Source organism: Octopus bimaculoides, chromosome 1 (genome assembly GCF_001194135.2).
Source record: "Octopus bimaculoides isolate UCB-OBI-ISO-001 chromosome 1, ASM119413v2, whole genome shotgun sequence".
NCBI lineage: Eukaryota > Metazoa > Mollusca > Cephalopoda > Octopoda > Octopodidae > Octopus > Octopus bimaculoides.
Window position 1 is genome coordinate 35631328 of NC_068981.1, and position 23376 is coordinate 35654703.

Here is a 23376-nt window from a genome sequence, read left to right on the forward strand (position 1 = left end):
AAGCTCTTCTATGTTTTGCACATTATCAATAGTAATAGTAAATAATATAAGCTTCTATATTAGTTAATCTATCTGCTGATAAAAATTTCAAGGGTAATCTGGAAAAATAGTTTGAAAACATTCGGTTTTGCTGTAAGAGTTATCTCCCCTATCAACTCGATAGGCAAGATATGAATGCACAGAATGAGAAAGAGAGGGGGGGGGGAGAATGAAAAAAATTATCGCGTTTTGCTATATTTATATATTTCTCAATGTTTAATAAATTAATTATATGAAACTTCTCAAAGTATCTATTTATATCTTAAATTACCTTTCATTTACACACGTTTATCATGTATAATATTTTAATTACTAATACTTTTGAATTACTCCGCGTTTTCTAGAGGGGAACATTGATATCCGCTGGTATTCTGTATAATTGTGGGAATGTCAAGTTTCTTCCCTGTTTTCTACTGATTGTCCCCTTTTCCGATGACTAAAATCTATAATTGTTTCTTAAACAACAAATTGAAATTTACTCCTTGTTACATATTAAAGGAAAATGAATAACTTATCTGTTTCTAAATATATAGAAAAGTTTTTTTAAACCAGATAATTTATTCATATAATGTTTATTTGCATAATTGAAATATGTAGAACTCAACAGATTTTATATGGAGGATAAAAAAATCGAACAGGGGAGGCAAATCTTACAAATATACATATAAGAGTTACTTCCCTTGTACACTATCGGTGCGGAAAAATTGCCGCCGACATTTTTGTTAGGTTCAAACAGGAATATTTGAAATACTGTTTTCATTATGACAAGAATTTCAGAATTATTTTCTATGCAATGTTCTGAATATCCTATTTGAACGTAGGATATGTGATTCGTTGAAAGTTAAAATGAAATATATTCCTAAAGAGTCAAAGCTATTGAAAAGGTTGCAAAATGCAACGAAAATTTTAGAAAAATAAAAAAGAAATAAGTGGAAATTTTACCGGTGTGTCTGTTAAATTATAAGGCACCAAAAGAGAATGACTCTCCCCAGACACAACAGAACATTCCTAAATAAGTTATACTATTTATGTTCCTTTTACTTAATTCCCCCCTCTCTCTCATATATATATATATATATATATATATACACATATATATGTATGCATACATACATACATGCATATATATATATATATGCATACATGCATTACAGACAATATTTATTTGAAGTTTCTCATATAATTAAAATAATTAAAATGAAGATTCGTAATTAGATATTTTATAAATTCTTGAAGGTTATTATTATTATTATTATTATTATTATTATAAATTAGACTTGTCTTGATATTGTGAGTGGTTTGTTTTAATTTTTCGGTTCAATATCCTCATAATGATTTTTAAATAGCTTTTAATTTCAGGAAATGATTTTTAAAAGGAAAAAACACAAATTAAATCATATATTTTCTTTATATGTTGCTTTTTACTTTAATTTGATTTTATAAAAAAAAATACATTTAGACTTGTGGTGTTTTAAGGAATTAACTCATAATTTGACTTGTCATTGAAGAATTTGAGTCAGCAAATATACAAATATTGTTTAAATTAAAAAAAGTATTTGTTTGTTTAACTTGCAAAAGTTTTGTTTGTTTAAATATCTGTGTTAATTGATTGATAAAACACCAAGAAGAAAGAAATAAAATGTACCAAGAAAATTAGTGTGTTAGTGTAGAATAGAAATTCTTGTTTGGAAAGAAAGTTAAAATAGATAGATAGATAGATAGATAGATAGAGAGAGAGAGAGAGAGAGAGAGAGAGAGAGAGACAGAGAGAAAGAGAGAGAGAGGGAAGGGTAAATGGGAGGGTTAGCAACAAAATTTAGATATTTGTCTATTTATTCTTATAAACAAACTTGTTTCTTCATAATTATTGACATTTTCTAAAATTTTCTGAAAGCATATATTGCTAGGTAAAACTTATTCAGAACGACAAATATATGCTTATTATTGAAATAGGTGAGGATGTATTTATGTGTGTGTGTGTAAGTGCATGTGTGCATGTGTATGTGTGTGTGTGTATGTATATATGTATACACACACACATATATGTAATCACACACAGGCACACATACATGCATGCAAAAGCTTAATATTTCTATGAAATTATTTATTATAAATAGACAAGTATATACCTTGGCTAAATTCAAATGACTTTCCAAATTCATAAGGCAAGTAGAAAGTGTAAATGTCATTTATTTAAATAATGGTCTATAAACACTAGTCAAAAGGAATGTCATTAATTGCATGTGGCTCTCAAAGGTATTATGTGCAGCTCCTGAAATAATTTTGTGTTTCAGTGCTATTTTTCCTAAAACGGTTTTAACATCCTGCCATCTAGATTTTTTTTCCAAGTAACAACTGAAAAATAAGAACTTAATAAAATCCTTCAATGAACAGAGATTAACCAGTATACATTTGTGAGTAAAATTATGTAGCAGTATTTATGTCTTATTTAATATGTGCTCTGGCTCTTCAAAACAATATGCCACTTGCTATAAAATGACTTGGCTACCCTTGGTATATAACCATCCTGCATCATTTTTCTGTCATTTATGAAAACATCTCCTATAATTTCAACAGGTATGTACAGGTAGGCCAAGCTGAATTGATTTTATGGTGAAAATTCCTTTTATGATTTAGTCAGATGGAAAAATGCAGTACAAGGATTCAAAAATTGGATGGAAAGAAGGGGAGGGAATTGTCCTCAGACTGGAAATCAGGCCCAAGTGCTTGCAATAAAGAAGACTTTGCTAAAGTCACTGACGGACTAGGTGTTAAACTAAATGAGGGTTATTTAATTAAGAATATGAACTTACTAATTGGCTTTTCTAAAGAATATAATTAAAACTGGAGCTACTGTAACAGTATAATGCAGAATGCAAAAATTTAGCAGCATAACATGGATGCATGTAGATAAAAGCATTGTAGCTGTGTTATATTATATTGAGAAGGGATTGCTAAGGACACCTAACAAACCTGGCAAGGGTGTATGTTCTGTTGTAGCACTGTAGATTTGAACTCAGGGCTCATGAACAGAAATCCAATATCATTTCCACTTGCCCATCGTCCTTTTACATCAGAGGTTCTTAGCAGGTGAGTATAGGAATCAAGGGCCAAGGCCAAGAGACTTGACTTCTAGTATTGTTACAAATATGACAAAATCCCAATGATTTTGTTTTCAGTTCTGTTCTTTGTTACTGGTATCTAAAATAAAAGTAAGCTTTTGAAGTGATACTGGCACCTAATAGGATTGCTAATAGTGATGATTTTGACAGTCTGGCAAAGGAGATGCAGAGATATATTGGAAAATCCTTTGTAATCTAGAATCATAAAGTAGTTAAGAACTTTTGTTCTACATGGCCATAATGCAGTGTTTGCAATTGGATGTAAAGCCATAAATCTTTTCACCAATTTTCTGATGCTGTATCAAGTTATCCTGCTGCAATTCTTAAACCTAAACAGGTATCATACCAAATACATTGCAGCTGGTAAGTAATTTTTTTAAAGATGAGGATAACATCTTTCTTAGTTATTAGATTTTATCATAATTATTTCTTAAATTTATGGTATATTGAATTTGAACTCATTTTGATTATTAATATCATTATTACTTGCAATGTGGCTGCTGTCAAATCATCACTCTGTTGTGATTATACATACAAGCAGAGTAACATAAATTACCAACGTTACCAAATTGATAGCCAAATTGATACTAATATGTATTCTATACAATAGATTTTGTTGAAGAAATAAAAGCTTGCAAATGTCTGAAATAATAAAACATTTGAAGAATTCTGCATAAAATGTATGTGAAGTTGGAAACTGGTTAGCAGCTGCCTTCACTTGTACCACTCTCATGTCAGTGCTATTTTTAGTCTATTTTTTAATTTTTTATACTTCTTGATAAATGTGATAGGAATTGAAAATATTAGTTTCCTTGTGTCCTTAATTCCATAGTTATTCCTAGTAATCACCTGACAGTATTCTTAAGATTTAGACTGAAATAAAAACGTTTATGAAAGTAATTTCAGATTTTATAAACCTTTAAAACAATTCAGAACAAGACATTAACTTTGTTTCCACTCAAAGTTTCCCTAGTAAATAATATTCTGATTGTCATCATGAAATTATTTTCAGAATTTGTTATTGTCTTCGGTATTTCTACAGAAAACTCTTAGAAGTTTTCTTAATTTTTGTTAAAAATATTTTCAGAACATTATTTCAGAGAATTATTTTCAGTAAATTATTTTAGAAAATTGTTTCAGCAACTATCTCCAGAATTTTGTTTCAGAAAGATTTTTTGATAATTATTTTGCTGGTTACTAGCAGAAAACAATTTTTGTTTTAAACATTGCAAATATTGAAGAAACTAAAGATGATTGATTTCCTTTAAAAGAAATACTTAATTTGTTATACATATATATATTTTTTACAGAGAAACAAACTTGTGAATAATTTATCATTGATAATAACTGAAGATGTTAGATTTAACTCGAAACTAAATTGGTATCAATTGAAGTTAGATGAACAAAATAAAGATGACAAGGAAGTTAGACAAAGGGAAATGTAATGAAAATAAGAAAGAGTAGAGTGAGGAAGAACAAAAGGAATTCAATAGAAGATAGAGGAAGTTTGTTTGATTTATTTTTTTATTTACATGAATATGTGTGTATATGTATATATGTGTGTGTATATATACAGGTGTGGATGTGTGTATGTATACACACACATACACATATTTGTATATAGTATTGAAAACTGCATTTTTAATAGTTTACTGTTGATTTATTTTAACAGATTTTACTTTTTCTTTGAACACTTCAATCTAAACAAACACTGTCCAATATCTTATGTATGTTTTGACTGATTTTTGATTTTTAAAACTTGTTCAAAGTGATATACTGTTGACACCATTATATTCTTGTATGTATATCACTCTTTCCCATCTGTGTGTACCAAGCATAATAGCAAGATTTGAAAATGAATGGAACACTGAGTAAATGTTATTAAAATTTGAACTGTTAAACAGTATATGTATATATACATTTTGCATATAATGAGAAGTGAGATCTGTCAGCAAACTGATAAAAATGCAGCATTGTTGCAATTTCAATACTATATCACTTTGTAGAACTGTTTCTTATTTAAATATTTTATATATATATATATACACACAATCATATATTTGTGTATGTTTGTAGGTTTTTCTCTGAGTAAATGTGTTTAGAAGAAATAATGATAGAAAATAGGTGAGAAAAAGAAGAGTGAAGAAATTTTTACCTAGTTTTCGATATTCAATGGAGTAACCAATATGATCATTTGTCGGTGCCATCCAAGAGATATTCATTGTTCTGGAGCCAACACCGGCAATATATACCCTTGGTTTGATAGGTTCTGTAGCAAGATAAGACTACAAACTTCACTTGGTTTGTTATAGAATTTGTCTAGACATCACCTGTTATTTTACGCATAACCAGAGAAGGGAGGGGGCAGGAATTATTGGATAATATTTCTTTTGTGTAATGAATAATTGCTGTTGTATGTATTTTTTTTTTCTCTCAATGAAACAGTTCATTGGTAGCTGCTAAATCTAAGTGCAAAATATACTGGATAACAAACATTTTCTCATTTGAAATGAAAATAATTTGAGAGCAAAATACATTTTTTCAATTGAGAAAAGAAAGCTGTGAGGTGCCTGTAATGTAAATAGTTGCACATTTTACCAGTAAATGAGTGGTTCAAGTCTCACTTGTGGATTCATTATTTTTTCCACTCGGTTTGTTGTTTAGAAGTGTATAATATGTAATATTGTCACATACACTCATGCATTCTTTCTTTGCTTTTCTCTTTCTCTCTTATAAAGTCATGAAGATGCAAATTGATGTTTAGACATTCACTTGCTTCTATATACACACAATAACTGCTACTTCGTAGGATTCATTTATTATTTAACTTCTTATACATGCCTTATATGATATACTCATTGTTTATAACATAAAAGGTAGGAGAAACCTTTTGTTGTACATATATTTACAAGCATAGACATATAGCAGCATACACACAGACTTGTGTATAATTTCAAAATGATGACTGTACAAAATCTTTATTACAAAGGTTGCTGTGGTTTGAGTTAGATGATCAATTGTACTTTTAATCCTAAAACTCACATTATATCATAAAGTACCCATGTTATCATTGATTTGTTTGGTAAGTCAGGATATGCATGCATTACTTGCGGGACAAACAATGCCTTAACATATGCAATACTATCAACACACACACACTCACACACATGCATATATTTAAATATATATATGTATATATACATATTCCTTTTGAGCGTTGGGCCTCATGGAGGCTAAGTGGTTGAGTTCCCTTCAAGCATTGGGCCTCATGGAAGCAAAGTGGCTGAGTTCCTTTGGAGTGTTGGGCCTCACAAAAGTAATGATGTTGGCATTATGTCATGCTTGAGAAGAAGACCCATCAAGCCAAGCAAAATCGCAATTGTGGCAGATACTGGTGTCACGCAAATAGCACCCATGCCAGTGGCATGTGAAAGTGCCCATTACACTCTCAGAGCAGTTCGTCTTAGGAAGAGCATCCAGCCAAATCAGACTGGAGTCTGGTGCAGCCTTTCAACATGTCAGCCCCGGTCAAACCATCCAACCCATGCCAGCATGGACAATGGACGTTAAATGATGATGACGATGATGATGATATATGTATACATACATATATATACATATATACGTATCTTCAGCAGATCATAAATCCAAAAGAGAATACTCTAAGTTATAGAGCAGTAGAATATATAAATAAAGACAGATATGGCTGGCCTATGAGGTTTCTCATCCATAAAGCGCTTGGCTTTAGGGTCTGAAAAAACACAGTAAAGCTAAGAACTTTATGGATGTGAAACTCAGGGTAACCCCATAGACTGGCCATATCTATCTTTATATATATATATATATATATATATATATCTCATCATCATCATCGTTTAACGTTTGTTTTCCATGCTGGCATGGATTGGATGGTTAGACAGAGGTCTGGAAAGCCAGCAGCTGCATCAGGCTCCAATCTGGTCTGACAGTGTTTCTACAGCTGGATGCCCTTCCTAACATCAACCACTCTGAGAGTGTAGTGGGTGCTTTTTATGTGCCACTAGCACAGGAGCCAGTCAGGTGGCCCTGGCATCAGTGACGTTCGGTTGGTGCTTTTTACGTGCTACCAGCACGGGAGCCAGTTAGGTGGACCTGGCATGTATATATATATATATATATATATATGCATACACACACATACAAACACTCTCTCTCTGTGTCTCTCTCTCACACACACACATATAATTTCCATATATCTATATTGCAGTGTAAACCTTTATAGCACGAGGTAGAGTGACACAATATTAAATATTAATAGAGATAAGTCTTTCATGAAGTTTTGACAGCACTCATGTTCTTTTAAATAATATAATTTTGAAAATAAAATGAGAAAATTTATATTATTACAGAATTTGAGAATAAACCAGAGAATAAATTAGAATATATTCAAAATTTTATATTATAAGAAAATAGGAAAAACTATATATTTAGAATTGAAATAGTTATCATTTTTAGGCCATCAGTATACTAGTATTTCTTAAAGTAGACATGGACAATAAACAATTACAAATTTTACAAACGATAAGCTTCACAATCTCTGTGACTGTGCATGGTGACCACAAATTTATAACATAACCAAAATAGAATTCCAATGACTAGGCTTCCTTTTCAGGTCCAGAAACTACTTCAGTTTTGAATAGTTTCTGACCCTCTAAGGCATAAGTGCAAACTGTACTGTTTCCATACATGGGATGAAACAGCTGTTTCCTCTCTCTCTCTCTCTCTCTCTCTCTCTCTCTCTCTCTCCCCTTCCTCTTTCCCTTTTTCTTCTAAAAACATTCAAGATACATAAAAAGATAAACAAAACACCCCTCCAAAATGAAAATCGTCCACCAAATTAGCCAACTTCTACCTACTGATACATTACAATTTCCAAAGTACTTGCTGCCTTTCTGTATTTTGTACTGTATTGCTCCTCTGAACCAACTAACTATAAACTACCCCTGTCCTGTTCCACTCAAAAAATCCTGCCTCAATTCTTCTCCTCTAAGCCATATTAGCATGAAGACAAACAGGTGCTAAAACAAAACAAACAAATGAATGATATACATTAAGGGCTTATGTGCTGTTTCTATCGATTAAATTCACTCACAAACTATTGGTTGGCCTTGGGGTATAGTAGAAGGCACTTGCATAAGATGCTGTGCAGTGGGAGTGAACCTGAAACCATATGGTTGCAAAGCAAACTTCTTAACCGAATGGCTATACCTGTACTGACTATAGTTTCTCAACACTAAAAGAAATATTTCTAAGTATTTGTAGAATTTTCCTTTAAGAATATGTTATCTGAATATTTCTTTCTAAGTATGTGAGAAAAACTAGATATATCAATTTATTTAGGTGTGTGTATGCATGTGTGTGTTGTGGATGTTTCTGTTTATTCATATTTGTGTATATGTTGGTGTATATTCACTTTTATTTATATTTATGTTGTATATTTATGTCTATAAGTCAGTTCATCCATGTGTGTGTATTTATATATCTATCTATGAATGCATATCAGCAATTAGGCAAGGTTTTGTATGCTAATGCATGTATGGATAGTTGTATGTATATAAAAAGATGTGTGCCTGGGTGTGCACATGCACCCAAACAGTTGTGTGTAAATGTGTAATTCAGTGTTTATGTTCAGTGTTATGTTCAGTATACGATGGAAGAGTCTATCTTTGTGTCACTAAAAGTTCAATTGTGATCCAGGTACAAATTGTTTAACATCTTATCATCTCTTTGTTTTACCTCTAAATAGGTGTATATATATATATATATATATATATATATATATATATATATATATATACATATATATATACATACATGTCTTTGTCAGTATATTATATAAATATAAAATAATATTGGATACATACATATATGTTCGTATTCATATGTCCCTTCCTCTCCTTCTCTTTGCACACACACACACACACACACACATCCATGTAGGTGCATAATGTTAACAAACACTTAGTAAAAATAATAGAGTATATACATATTTTGAAATTTATGCTCATACACACATGATAGTTTGTTTGTATGCAAGCATGCACACATGTACACAGTTGTGCAAACATACAAGAGTACATGCTAACACACACACACAGATTTCCTCAAAACTATATGCTAAAACACACACATACATACACACTCATGTAAATTACTCAAGTTAGAATGCTTACAGGCTTACAATGTGAGCATATAAATACATTACTGTTATACACACATATATATATACACATAACACACATGTAATTACTTCAATTCATTCTCTCCTCCCAAACTATCAGCTTTTGGCAGAAAATTACTGCCAACATGTGTTTTAAGTGGAACATCTAAACTAACCATCTCTCTGATAAATACCTACTCTAATGAAGACAACTGTCTTGAAATCGTGACAAATCTAGCAGGAATTTCTGAAATATTGCAGAAAGTAACAATATTGGATGAAAAATATTATCTTTTGTTATTGTTGATGTTGTTGTTGTGGTTTGCTGTTTTATTATTAACATGTTATTTTATTTCTTGGTGTTCAAATTGTGATAAAAATCTAAGTGAGATATTATTGTGAAACATCGCTTAGAGTAAAAGTAGTTTGTGAAAATATTGTGTGTTTATCATTAGCGAACACTGTAAAGGAAAGACACACGCTTACATTTATGACTTGTAGATGAGCAATTGCTTGAGTAGTATGCTTTTCCCAGCTTTCAAACTCATCTTTTAATGTTATCATTTTGTACTTTTGTTTTCGTTCACTCAGTCATTCAATGTCTACTTTTCCATGTTATCATGGGTTGGACAGGAATTGCTTTTGAGGCAAAATTATAAAGCTGGGTTCTATTTCTTGACACCACTCAAATGGTAACAAAATATTAACATTCTCTCTCTCTCTCTCTCTCTCACACACACACACACACACACACACACACACACACACACACACATGCACATACACATATTATTCATTATATATAAAAACTTTGACTAAGTTTCAATTCAAATTTTATTTGTATCACAACTATCGATTACAAATTTTATTTGTAACCTATAGTTGTGGAGTAGTGCATTGGAGCTCCTTGTTAAAGGTAACTATTCTAAACTATGTGTTGAACTAAGACCAAAGAATATGTTTATACATTGAGATAGGTAACAACTTACCTGATGGCAAAGAATTAACCAAGAAATGTACAAGACTTTAATTGTCTAAAGAACCAAAATTATTGAAGCGCTAAGTTTAGTCTGCACTTCACTTTCACTTCTCTTGTGCTTCTAATTCTCTTGATTTTGTCCTTACAACTTACTCCACATCTACTTTCACCAAGAGATTTTAAAGCTGAATATCTATAGATAGCTATCTTTGCTAAGTGTGGTGTATGTGTGAAATTTCAATTGGTAAAAGGTAAGGTAGTTTATGAAACAGAAAGATGTTATGAAGCAGCCTTTTGCAAAAGAATAAGAAAGAAATAGAAGCTGATACCTTAAAGAAAGTCTCAAACAGTATATCTGTTGTTTTGGTAATTTTTGTTGTTGTTTTGTATCCATAAATATATATATATATATATATATATATATATATATACTAGCTGGTGTACCTGGTAATTCCCAGGGGTAAAAATGTTCTATTGAAATGCCTTGTTACTCTGATATAAAAAAGCAATTTCATTATAACTGCCACAAAAGGTATATTTTCTGTCATGAGAACATACAAAAAACTGTCAGCTGGAGGAGGAGGGAGAGATTGTTGGAGGTTGGAAAGAAAGATTGCTGGAGGTTGGTGAGAGAGTTTGTTGGAGGTTGGTGAGAGAGGTTGTTGGAGATTAGAGAGAGGCAAAGACATTATTTTGCTTAGCAAAGGCATCTGGGAAATGTATAACTGCTGTCATTCACAGAAAAAAACTGTTGTTTTACCTTGAGAAAAGCACTGTTGAAGTGTTAAGGGAAATTTGGCAATCGAGGATCGAATCCATGCTATGCCTGCATGAAGCCACAACAAATACGTTGTGGAATAAAAATTTATCTACTGTCATGGAAAAAGTGTAACTGTAAAAATGCAGAATTATTGGAGTAATGGGCATTCAAAAAAGTATGGATGTACACAAATGTATGAATGAAGTCTTTAATGTTTAAGGTTCAAATTAAGGAAGTGCAATAATAACGTTTAGCAGGTCAAAACTGTGAGTAGCTATAATAAAAGTCCCTTCCAGGGGCCATATCGATTTTTTCAACAATCTGAATATGTCACGATGTTTGCAGACATGAGTTCTACTCATTTGTCAAGTTTCATCAAAATCAGTAAAATGATGCAGGAGAAGTTAGCTAACAACGCCACAAACAAACACACACCGATTTTCTACATATGTAGTAGATATATATATTTTCATGGGCAAAATAATATTTTAAAGTTATGTTTTAGTTAGGGCTGGATGTTTTTCTGTTTCCTAACTGTGATGCAAGAGTGGAGCCTGTTGATTTGATCAGTTAGGCAAACTGGAACAGGCAGTGTTAAATGCTTTCTTCATGGAGGTTAAACACTAACATTAGTAAGATCTGTCTATGATCAGTAGTCCAGGACATTAATTTCACAGCCACTGTGCCTTACAACTGAATTGAATAATGTAATAGATATGAATATAACAAATAACATCAACTGCATCATTTAGTTGGGAAAACTTTCACACATCATGGGCACTGTCCCTCTTTTTATTTCTAACTTATATATATGTATAAATAATGTTGTCTGATTCATCTCTTTTAGGTTATGCCATGGTTGGAATTTCATTTTGATATGATTTATAAAGTCAAAAATAAATTATGTATATTTTAGAGAAGTGAAAATGTTAATTGGTTGTTGTCAAAGGGTGTGTTTAATGAACCCATAACTCTAAAAGTTTGTATAAATCTATAGGATGCCATTTTCCTGTGAGGGAAAATGTTTTATATACATTCATAGTCTAGATGTGAACAGGTTTTTCATGAATTTCACCAGATTCACACAACACATTTTCTTAGCTTTATCAGTGTGTTATTCGAGAGAATACTGTAGCAGCAAATTAATTAGCACCAGCTACACTTCAGGAGAACTAACAAGATTAAAGGGCTGGTACAACAATACAGTGCAACAGGCCAAGAGTCTGACACCTTATCACAGCTAGGAGAAGGCAAGGAGTAATTTAAACTTTGGCAGTCTCATGAGGGTCTTTTGTTTTCATTGGGCAGTTGGCCATAGCATATGAATGCTCTGGCTACTAATGAAATATTTTTATTCAAATTTTGTCTATAATAGTTTCTTTGAATTTTTTCTTTTGCTTTTCCTTATCTTTATTGCCATTTTTATTTGTAACAGTAATAAATTGGTTTCATTAAACATTCAGAATTAGTCATGTAAAATAGTTATTTTTGTTATTCCAATAATTCCGTGGAATTATTTCAATAAAAGTCTGCAAACTTAATAGAAAAGAAATGCAGCATTCCAGAAGCTAAGGTTATTAGAATTCGAAATAATTATAGCTGAGATATAACAGATCAATCAATCAATCAATAAATCATAATGATAATATTATTAATAATAACAATACATATTCATATACAATCACACACACATTCACAACAATGACTAACTAATTTACCTCATGCAAGCAGAATAACTGCAGCCAAACATCAAATGTTCATAGTTTCTGCTTATAAATCAGCGAGTGAAATTTATTGACTTCAAGTGAGGGAGAAAATGGGGTATAGGGACACTCATGGCTTCCCCAATGAAGTATTAACAAATCAGTTCCAAGTTATGATAAGTTGAAGCCAGTCACAGGAGAACTCATTGAAAAGGTCACAGTTGTGTTCTGAAAGACTTTGACAAATCAATTAATTGATTAATTTATTTTACTTTTTGTTAACTGAACTCACTGATACCCTTCCTGAGTGGCATTACTTTATGCATATACACATACATCATTCACACTGAGTAAAAGAAGTTGTATTGAATTGTTATTTCTGTCTGGCCTTTCAATTACTTCTTCATACACAAAAAGTTTCACATGAGTCTTTCTTAGACTGTTTGTTATGAACCACAGCAATTATTTGATATAATATTCTTTATTTTTATGTATTTGCTATCGATAATTATTTCTTTCCATTTCACTAATAACAAGTCTGGTGTTGATTACAACGTAGAATAAAATTACAAAAAAAGCATAACAAATAGAAGCAACAAAACCCCACCGAAATGAAAATCTCAAACAATAAAGACTGAATCAAAGAAATATGTAAAAGTTCAATAAACTACTGAAAGACACAAATATCTACATAGAAATACACATTTAATGCATTCATTAATACACACACACGCACGTGTACACACATGCACACACACACATATACACACATACATATGCACACACACATACTCATACATATACATGCAGGTGCACACACACTCATACACACATGTAGGTGCACACACACTCATACATAGTACACACATTTATAATCAGACACACTAATATGCATACCTATAGTCTTGCTATTTATTTCTGCTTGGGTAAACCATTAATATTAATACCATCACATTTACAACCCTCCTTATAGCTACACTTAAATTCATGGCTATTTTTAATTAAATATCTGTTTGCATCTTGTCAGAATGGATGGTGGTATGAAAAGGAAGAATGAGTGATTAGATATCTAGAGAAAATATTAAATGTCAACCAAATTTTATGACATATGATTGATAATTTAATTAGAGAATTTCTTTGCACTTAATATAGAAGACACTGAGGAGGATATGTTTCTATTCAGTTATTTCCAGATACGTTAAGATTTCAATAATGACTGCCTCATTAATTCTCATGATTTCAATTGTTCCAACTGGTTAAAGTGAGATATTTCATAAGTAATGGCTATATTTACTTTACATTTATATTTATAAAAACAAAAGGTAATAAACATTAAAAATTTAATCAAGAGTACATTTTTCTCATTATTTTCATCTCCTATGATCATCTGTCACTAGTTTAAGACTTATTGTTCTCATGTTTAAAATTGCTAATGGTTCCTGAAGAAGACAGATGCTTATTTGCTAAAAGACACACTCATATGTTAACATGGGAAGTTAAGCACACATACATACATGTATAAATTTCCATGTTATATACATACACACATACACATACACACATATAAGCAACATTTACCATTTTCAAGACATAATTATGAAAATCACTATTATCTCAACATTTTATACTAAAATGTGAGCTTGCATACACACTGACAAACTGTATATCTTTAGGGCCAGAAACTACTTCTACTCTGAACAGTTTCTGACATTCTACAAGGTGCAAGTGCACTTCACACATAAGTACTACATGTCTGGGACAGAGCAGCTGCTACACACACACACATGCACACACACATGCACACACACATGCACACACACGCACACACACACACACACACACACACACACACACATGCACACATATCCCAAAAAGACCATCTGACTGATTGGCAAACTTTCATTCACCAATACATTATAATCACTCACAACCTATCTCTTCTACTACCACCACTATTGTTCTTGCTACTCTGAACTAGCTAATTATACACCCCCACGCAATTTATCCACTTTCCTTCTCATCATCCTTGCTCTTTATGCTCCCTCACTGTAAACTTGTACTAAAGCCTGTGTCAAAATTCTCATCTCAAGAACTGTAACCATCTGGAAATCCTTCCCTGTCTACATTTTCCCTAGAGGCATCAGTCTGCTGAAGTTCAGATTGAATATCAATTAAGGTAAAATCCAGAATTCAAGGAAACTGGTGTGGATCAACTTTAGCAACATGAAATCTTAAAGGAGAGCTTATAGAATGTTGAATAATTCAACTGTCTTACGGAGTAGAAAATGTAATGTTTTAGGTTTTTGCTCTTCACCAGAGTATTGCTGAAAGGTAATAGCCCAGGATGTTAGCTTTTCTACTCCACATGACAACTTTGTTTGACATGTCACAAACTCTCCTTTTATTGAATATCAACTACATCAACCACTTAGTGAATGCATGTGACCTAGTAGATTGGTGTTTGACTCACAATCACAAGGTCATGAGTTCAATTCCTTGATTGGCTGGTTGGTGTGTTGTGTACTTGAGCAAAGCTTTTATTTCATGTTGCTCCAGTCCACCCAGCTGTACTCAGTACCAGCCAGGGTGTTGCCACTGCTCTCTTTCTTCCTTCACCTGTCACATCCTTGATATGTCACTGGTTGAAGGGCTGAGAGATGTGTATATCTGCTCAGGACTATATAGTTACCTAAAAAAAAATTGGCAAAAGCATAGTACATCTTAGCAAAAGAAAATTGCACATGAGAGATGGATGTACTGTGTATGTATACCATCAGTTTATGAGGGCTTGCAATAGTGATGGACACTACTCTTTCTCTTTGAACTATTTCCACTCTGCACCACTTCAATTGTCACCTTACTATTACACAACAACAAGAGAAATTTTGCTTAGTGACTTGATTTCTATAGCCAAATCTCTTGTCAACAAACTCGCTGCTGTCATTAACAGAGGGATCACATACTTTAAGTGAATATTTTTCAATAAGATCGCAAGTCTAAAAAGACGATGATGATGATGGATAATAATACAGATTTAATAGAATGTTTGAGTAGCCACCTCTGTGTTCTGTTGATTAAGAGTACTCAAAAATATCAAACAAAAGCCAAGCTAGCTCTATGAGTTTGCTTCAAGCGCTCATTATTATGACTTTTGTGAACAATGCTAGAATATCACCACTTAGTCCTACACTTTAATAATGGAAATAACTCATCATTTGATGTTTCATTTGGTGCAGATTTCATTTTGTTCATCTGTTCTTGTGATGCTTAGTTTATGTGATTTCAGATGAATTATTCGGCATGTTTTATAATTTAGAAAGTCATTGCATCTTCCATGGGATAGGATTCTCAAATCTGCACAGTTCAATATAAAGTTTTAGGGCTGATGTTAGTCTACCTCTAGCTGGTTTTGATTTGTCTTAGTTGGTATCTGTCTTAGTCTTCTTTTATAGCTGTTACTACTACTACTACTACTACTACTACTACTACTACTACTACTACTACTACTACTACTACTACCTTCACCACATCTCCTCCTCCTCCTCTCTCTGAAGTAATGAGGGTGACAAAGAAATGCTACACAGCCATATACCTACAAATATCAATATATTTAAACAAAGTCTGTCTAGAGTTAAAAGGTGCATTAGACCAGCAGTGCTTATCCTGGTTTCTATGGCCCTTGGGAGTGTAAGACATTCTACTGAACAGAATGTATCAGTCTGTAACAGAATTAACCCTCTCTCTTTCCCTCTGGCTACTGCTTTTGCTCATTTTCATCTGAGTGGACTGAAGCAAAATGAATGAAGTGCCTTGTTCAGAGAACCAACACGCAGCCCAGTCCAGTAATTGAACCCACAACCTCATGGTCATTAGTCCAACATCCTAATCGCTAGTCCACACACACACACACACACACACACACACACACACACACACATGTACTACCTCATCATGGCTATTGTCAAAAGGCTGAAATGAATATAGCAATATACACTAAAATATATAAAACTACTTGATGGCTGCATTTGCGTGTGCCATACTAGAAAACTGTTCAATTACATTGCTCGATACACACACACACACACACACACACACACACACACACACACACACACACTCTCTCTCTCTCTCTCTCTCTCTCTCTCTCTCTCTCTCTCTCTCTCTCCCTCCCTCTTTATTCAACAACAATAAAAGTGAGTAAACAAATAAATATATGCATATTAGACTGAATCAATATGCAGAAAGAAGATAGTTGAAAACAGTTTGGATGGATTCCATATTCATTTCTGAGTTAAATCAAGGAAAGAATGAAATTAAATATAGAGATATTTCTTGAGGAAATGTCTTTATGAAGGGATTTTCTTGTCATTCCCATTTTTACATTACCACTTTGAATCTTTAGAGAGTTCTTTTTGAAATAATTTACTCAGATTTGATTTGTAGAATAGAGACAGACGTATTCAAACAATGGTCTTTGCTAGATTGATTTGGTCTCCATTTCCACTGATATGTTTTTTTAACTTCGCTGATCAATAATAGAAATGGCACAACTTAGAAGTCAGTAATTTTAACTAATAATCCACAATTATTTCAGCAAGACAACTCATTTTGTAAAAAGACAAGCTACTGCTACACTAAATTTTCCCTGATTTTTACTTTCTTTTTTTTTTTCTTCTTATTGCATTAATTTTCCTCTGGTAGCATGCAACAGATGGATTTTGTTAATTTGAACATTTGCATTTTGTTGGAGCATTTTTTGTTTCTACTGTTCAGTTCTCTTCCTCCATTACAGGTGTAATATGGCCAAACGGTTAAGAAATTCAGTTTGTAGCAATGAGGTCCTGGATTCAACTTCACTGTGTAGAATTTTGTGAAGAATGTCACTTTCTATATCCTCAGGTTGACCCATATATTATGTTGTGAGCGAAACTGGATCAATGGAAACTATACACAAGTCTGCTGGATGGATTGTACTTGTTATTCAAAAGAAACATTTTCATTACATAGTGTGTCATGCTGATTCTGCTTGAGAATTATGTTAAGGGTACAAATGTGAATGGAATACATAACCAATCACACATTATTTCAGGAGCAAGTAATTCAGATGATCAAACAACTGAATTTTCATTATTGAATGACATGCAAACTACTTAACCATGAAGTAGGAGTAAAACCTGCTCTCATTTCAGCAAGCTAAAAGAAGCAGACTGAGTTTGTTTTGTTGAGGAGTGGCACAATAATAAATACCTGTAATAATATTTGAATTTGTCACAAAATTAAAAGTCATGAATAATGAAAGAGTAGATGATATTTAGATCTGTATTTCATTAGCTATTCTTATCTTACGTAGGTATAGTTGTTTACAATCGGCTGAAGTCATCATATTGAGAAGTCTTAGTCACTTGAGCAAGAGAAGACTTCTGGAATGAATAGTCAATAGAAGAATTACATGATCAGTATTCTAGCTATGATCAACATACCATTATTGTGAGTGTAGTGTCCAGGTTTGAGCATATAGACTTTGTTTTTATAGAAATAGCTTTGGATGTTACATCAGTAGATTCAAGTAACCCAAACATCTCATGTAATACTTTGCTACCTTTGAGGTTTTCTGCTGATTCAACTATCTGAAGTTAATATATAATGATTATGTTTGTGATGGTTGCCTCTCTAAGGAACTGTCACAAGTCGATGTACTTCGAATGAAGTGGATATAACTTTGACGATTCAGGGTTTGTGCAATAATTAAAAATAGCCATTAGAATTAAAACTGCTGGTGCTAGTTTGAGTTGAGTAGGCATAATCCAATTCAAAGGATGTATATATAAAATCTTTGGCATTCTTTGAAAAGAACAAAAGTCTAACATTTTGGGCAGTAGAATTACATTGGAGAAATTATCAGCCCCTTTCATTCATCAATTATCATTTTGGTATAAAATAACTGAATACAGTAATAGGGAAGGAGTAGATAAAATACATTTCGCTAATATGTTCAGCAATTTTATACACAAGCACAAGAATTTGAGCCCTCAAGTGGGATGGTTTCTGCTAGCAAGCATGGAAACAGTAAAAGCAAAAAAAAAGTTAAGAAATGTTAGTTTGCCATGAGAAGTGGAAATATCAAATGAATCTTTCATTGCGGAATGCCAGGAGAGAAAAATTATTTTCCAAAATAATATATACAGGATACAAGTTATAAATTGTTTCTACAATGAAGAGATTCATTGAAATGTTAGTTATTTACTCTCCTCATGGCAAACTTATGCTTTTTGCATAATTTCAACCTCATTCTTTCATTATAGGTTGTAGTTTATAACAGAGAAATGATCAAGTATTTGGGAACATAAATATCGTTTTTGTTAAAACAAAAAAAAAAAAGAAAGAAAAAAAAGTAACTTTGATATTCACGAAATTGCTATCACGGTATCATATATCAAATAAGGTTATTTACCAAACCATATTACACTGCTAATTTGTAGGAAACAGAAAAATATATTTCCAATAAAACAAATTTGGTTGCATTATTTTTTCAAAGATCAGAATATATATCTATATAGTTATGATTGTCTTTACTCATCTTTTACAAAAAGAGATTATTATCTGAAATCGTGTATACAGGATATAAATCCTATATTATATTTTTGCTTGGTTGCATGCAAAAGTTAACATACTCTTCGTGTTGGTATATTATGCAAACAAACAGTGTAGTTTCCCTCTTGCACCTTCAAGATTTCATGTGTGTGTGTGTGTGTGTGTGTGTGTGTGTGTGTATAAAATCCTTAAGTGTATCAGACATAATAATAGACTTAATCAAATTACCTGTAGTTTTGAGTATATACATGTAATGTATACTTTCAGTCATATACATACATACATATATGAGCACGTCAAAATATGTAACTATATGCATAAGAATACATACATAAACCATAATAATCTGCACATACATACATGGTGGTTGTCTACTCCTTACGGAGTTTGACCACCTCCTGCACCTACACCTTAGTCCTTTCATGGCGTCTGATGTGGCTTTTTAAACTAGACAATGTTTTGAAAAAACACCCACACAGATTGCACCTCTGATTTGTACAACCAATACCTGCAGGTAAGTTCTGCTCGTTGTGGATCCTAACATGTCTTTTAAGACCCCCATTGGATTTGCAAGCCCTTTGGCACACACCACATTCAAACATGTGCACAGACATATAATCAAAATAGCTGGTTGAAGTTTGTTTTCCATGGGTTCGCAGGTGAGATTTGAGGCCAGCCAAAAACAGACATGGTCTGTCACAGACTCTGCACACAAAAAGGTCACATACATACATACATAAATACATACATACATACATACATACATACAAACAAACAAACAAAAATACCCTGTTGTTGATGTTGAAATTCCAATGAAGGAACCCTGGACCTAGGTTAGAAACCAGTTCTTTTTCTATTGGCAAGAAATCTTGAAATAAACTGAATAATGACATACAAACATACATACATAAATACATACATACGTACATACATACATACATACATACATACATGATTTGATTATAGTCCCAAATAACATGTAGGCTAGATTTGGAAAAAACAGATACAGTTTATTTACTCATAAAAGCTATTAGAATTTTAAAATTGTTGAAATTCATGAATTCTTCAAGTGGTTGACATTATGAAGATCTCTTATTATTGTTTTATAGTTTTTAATTATTATATTATCATTAATCATTATTATTATTATTATTATTATTATTATTATTATTAATATTGTCATTATTATTATCATCACCATCATCAACAATAATAATTTATTTTAATCATGTTTATGCCAATATAAGAAATCATTTTCTATACTTTAAGCTATACACTGCATTACAGTGATAAAATCTTGGTTAAGTTTCATCTATATTCCATCTTTGAAGCCAAATTGGTAAACAGTATATTTTAATTGTATTTGGAAAATACATGAATATCATAACTATAAATTTTTGGTTCCCTGCAATCTTGGTATTATTAATTAGGAATTAAAATTTTAGATGACGAAATGAGCTTCTCTGGTATGATTCCTGTAAATAGTTTGATATTTTGAAATTTTTCATTGTTTGAAGACAAAATATCATTACGATAGTTGAGGTTATGTCATATGAAAGAATAAAATCACTCTATAGTTTATTTTATAACTAAAGAAAAAAAAAAAAAAATCCATGCTCTACGATAGCAAAAACAGACTTCTCTACTATATGGGTTCATAACATTATGGTTGAATTTTTTCTTGTTTTAATAGCACCAATAGAAATATTTTGATTATTAGTATGTAACTAAGTTTGCATGTAAGAAATAGCATTGAAACAGAAAAATATTGCTTTTATGAATGTTTTAATATCTGAAAAAGAAGAAAGTTAAATCTTGGGTCATAGCAAGTCAGAGGCGAAGCAAGCCAGAATGGAAGAAACTTGTAATAACGACAACAACAACAACAACAACAATGATAATAATAATAATAACAATAATAATAATAATAATAATAATAATAATAACAATAATAGTAATGATAATAATAATAATTATAATAATAATAATAATAATAATAATAATCATAATAATAATGATAATAATGATAAAAGAAAAGCAAAGGGAAAATTTTAGCACGGAAGCATAAGTATATCTAAGCATTAAAAAAATATATAAGACATTCTGACTACTGTTTAGAAAGAAGCATTGGAAATGGCTTGTCTTCAGAAAATAGTTATGATGATGATAAAATCTAAATACAAATCATATATATTGGAAACTAGCACAATTCTTCCTTCATAAAAGATTAAAAGGTTGCTGCTAAGATTAAGGTGTGTTGGTGTTGGGCGGGTGAGTTAGAAATTTTTTTTCTTTTTACTTTAATAATGTTCTTCAGATTTTTGTTTCACATTTTTGTTCAATTTTTAAATTTTTTGTTATTATTTTTTTGCTGTTTGAAATGTAATTTCTGTTATTTCCGGACTGATTTTCAGCAGTTGGGGGTTAAGTAAAGTGGTCTAACACCATGCACTTAGCAGGGAAGAAGAAAAATGGAAGTAGTGTAATTGCAAAAAGAAACAGCTAACGATTGACATGACAGTTCTATAAAAAATAAAAAAAAAACAACAAAAAAAAGTGGACAGGCTATATTGATAAAAAAATAACTATATAAATAAAAGATAGTGATGGAATGTTGGCACCAAATGACAAAAGAAAAAGTTGTCAAGATTTAATAGGTTATATCTATCAGAAATGAGGTAACTTTTTTCTTTTATATTGGATAAAATACTTTTATTGGAATTAATGATGCCATTCCTATTTCACAAATGTTGGGGTTTTAGCAATGGGTTAAATATCTTTTTTTTATTTTGAAATTTCCTTCAAAACCGGTTTCAGCAATATGGGAATTCTCAAATTTACTACAACTTAACCCATCACAAAACATAGCAATGAAGATTGGATGGAAATACATATGTGTGTGTGTGTGTGTGTGTGTGTGTGTGTGTGTGTGTGTGTGTGTGTGTGTGTGTGTGTGTGTGTGTGTGTGTGTGTGTGTGTGTGTGTGTATGTGTGTGTGCACATGTGTACATAAGCTCCAGAAATTAAGGAAACTGAATACACACATACCACATGTACATTCACTACATAAACACTCACACATACATGCTGTACATTCAGTCATTGAGTGGATAAGATCCAATCTGATAGTATTTAGCTGTGTGATTGTATCCTATTGCATGCATTGTGTCTTTAATTCTATTTGCTCTACAATGAAGCTAATTCCAGATCTAATACATTGTTTTCCTCAGGGACACATTCCTCTGGTATTTGTCAAAAGGAAAGGTTATTTTTTTTCAATTCCCTGTCACACAAAATCTCCAAAGTAGTATCTCCTTAGATTTTATGTACAAGGTTCATTCCATTATTCTATTTTCTAATTAAAATGAGGGGGCTTGTTTGTACATACGTACATACATACATACATACATGTATATATGTGTAATCTGTAAAGTAGTTAATGTTAGATGAGGTCATACAGCTGTAGAAGCCAAGTTGACCTATCTAAGAGGATTAGCAATTCCAAATCAGAACTGACTTGGTCTGTCATGACCCATCCAACCCAAGTCAGCATGGAAAGTAGATGTAAAATGATGATGATGATCTATCTATCTATCTATCTATCTATCTATCTATCTATCTATCTATCTATCTATATATATATGTAAATATACATACACATACACACAGAGCTCAAAGCTGTGAAGGCATGTGGCTTAGTGGTTAAGGTGTTGAGCTCATTAAAAGCTTATGGGTTCAGGCAGCACATTATGTTCTTGAGCAAGACACAATTTCCCGGTGTTCCAGCTTACTCAGCAGAAAATGAGTGCTGGTGCACTTTGCTCTCCTTGCAGGTGTCATACCTTTGATTTGTACCAGGTCAAGGGTGGGAGGGCCATGAAAGTGTCCATATTTGTTCATCACTACATGACCTTGTTAAACAATTTGTGAAAGCATAGTACATGCTACCAAGTCATACTTGTTTATGAGTGATACATACATAC

At 32.0% G+C, this 23376-nt stretch overlaps 1 protein-coding gene across 1 annotated transcript in view; it reads right to left on the reverse strand.

The window, feature by feature from the left end:
• Positions 1 to 23376, reverse strand: part of LOC106878977 (neuroglian) — a 562318-nt gene that overhangs the window by 13411 nt on the left and 525531 nt on the right. The window contains exon 10 of the mRNA XM_052966151.1: positions 5317 to 5430. Within this exon, the coding sequence (XP_052822111.1) occupies positions 5317 to 5430 (114 nt within the window). The remainder of the gene's footprint in view (positions 1 to 5316; positions 5431 to 23376) is intronic.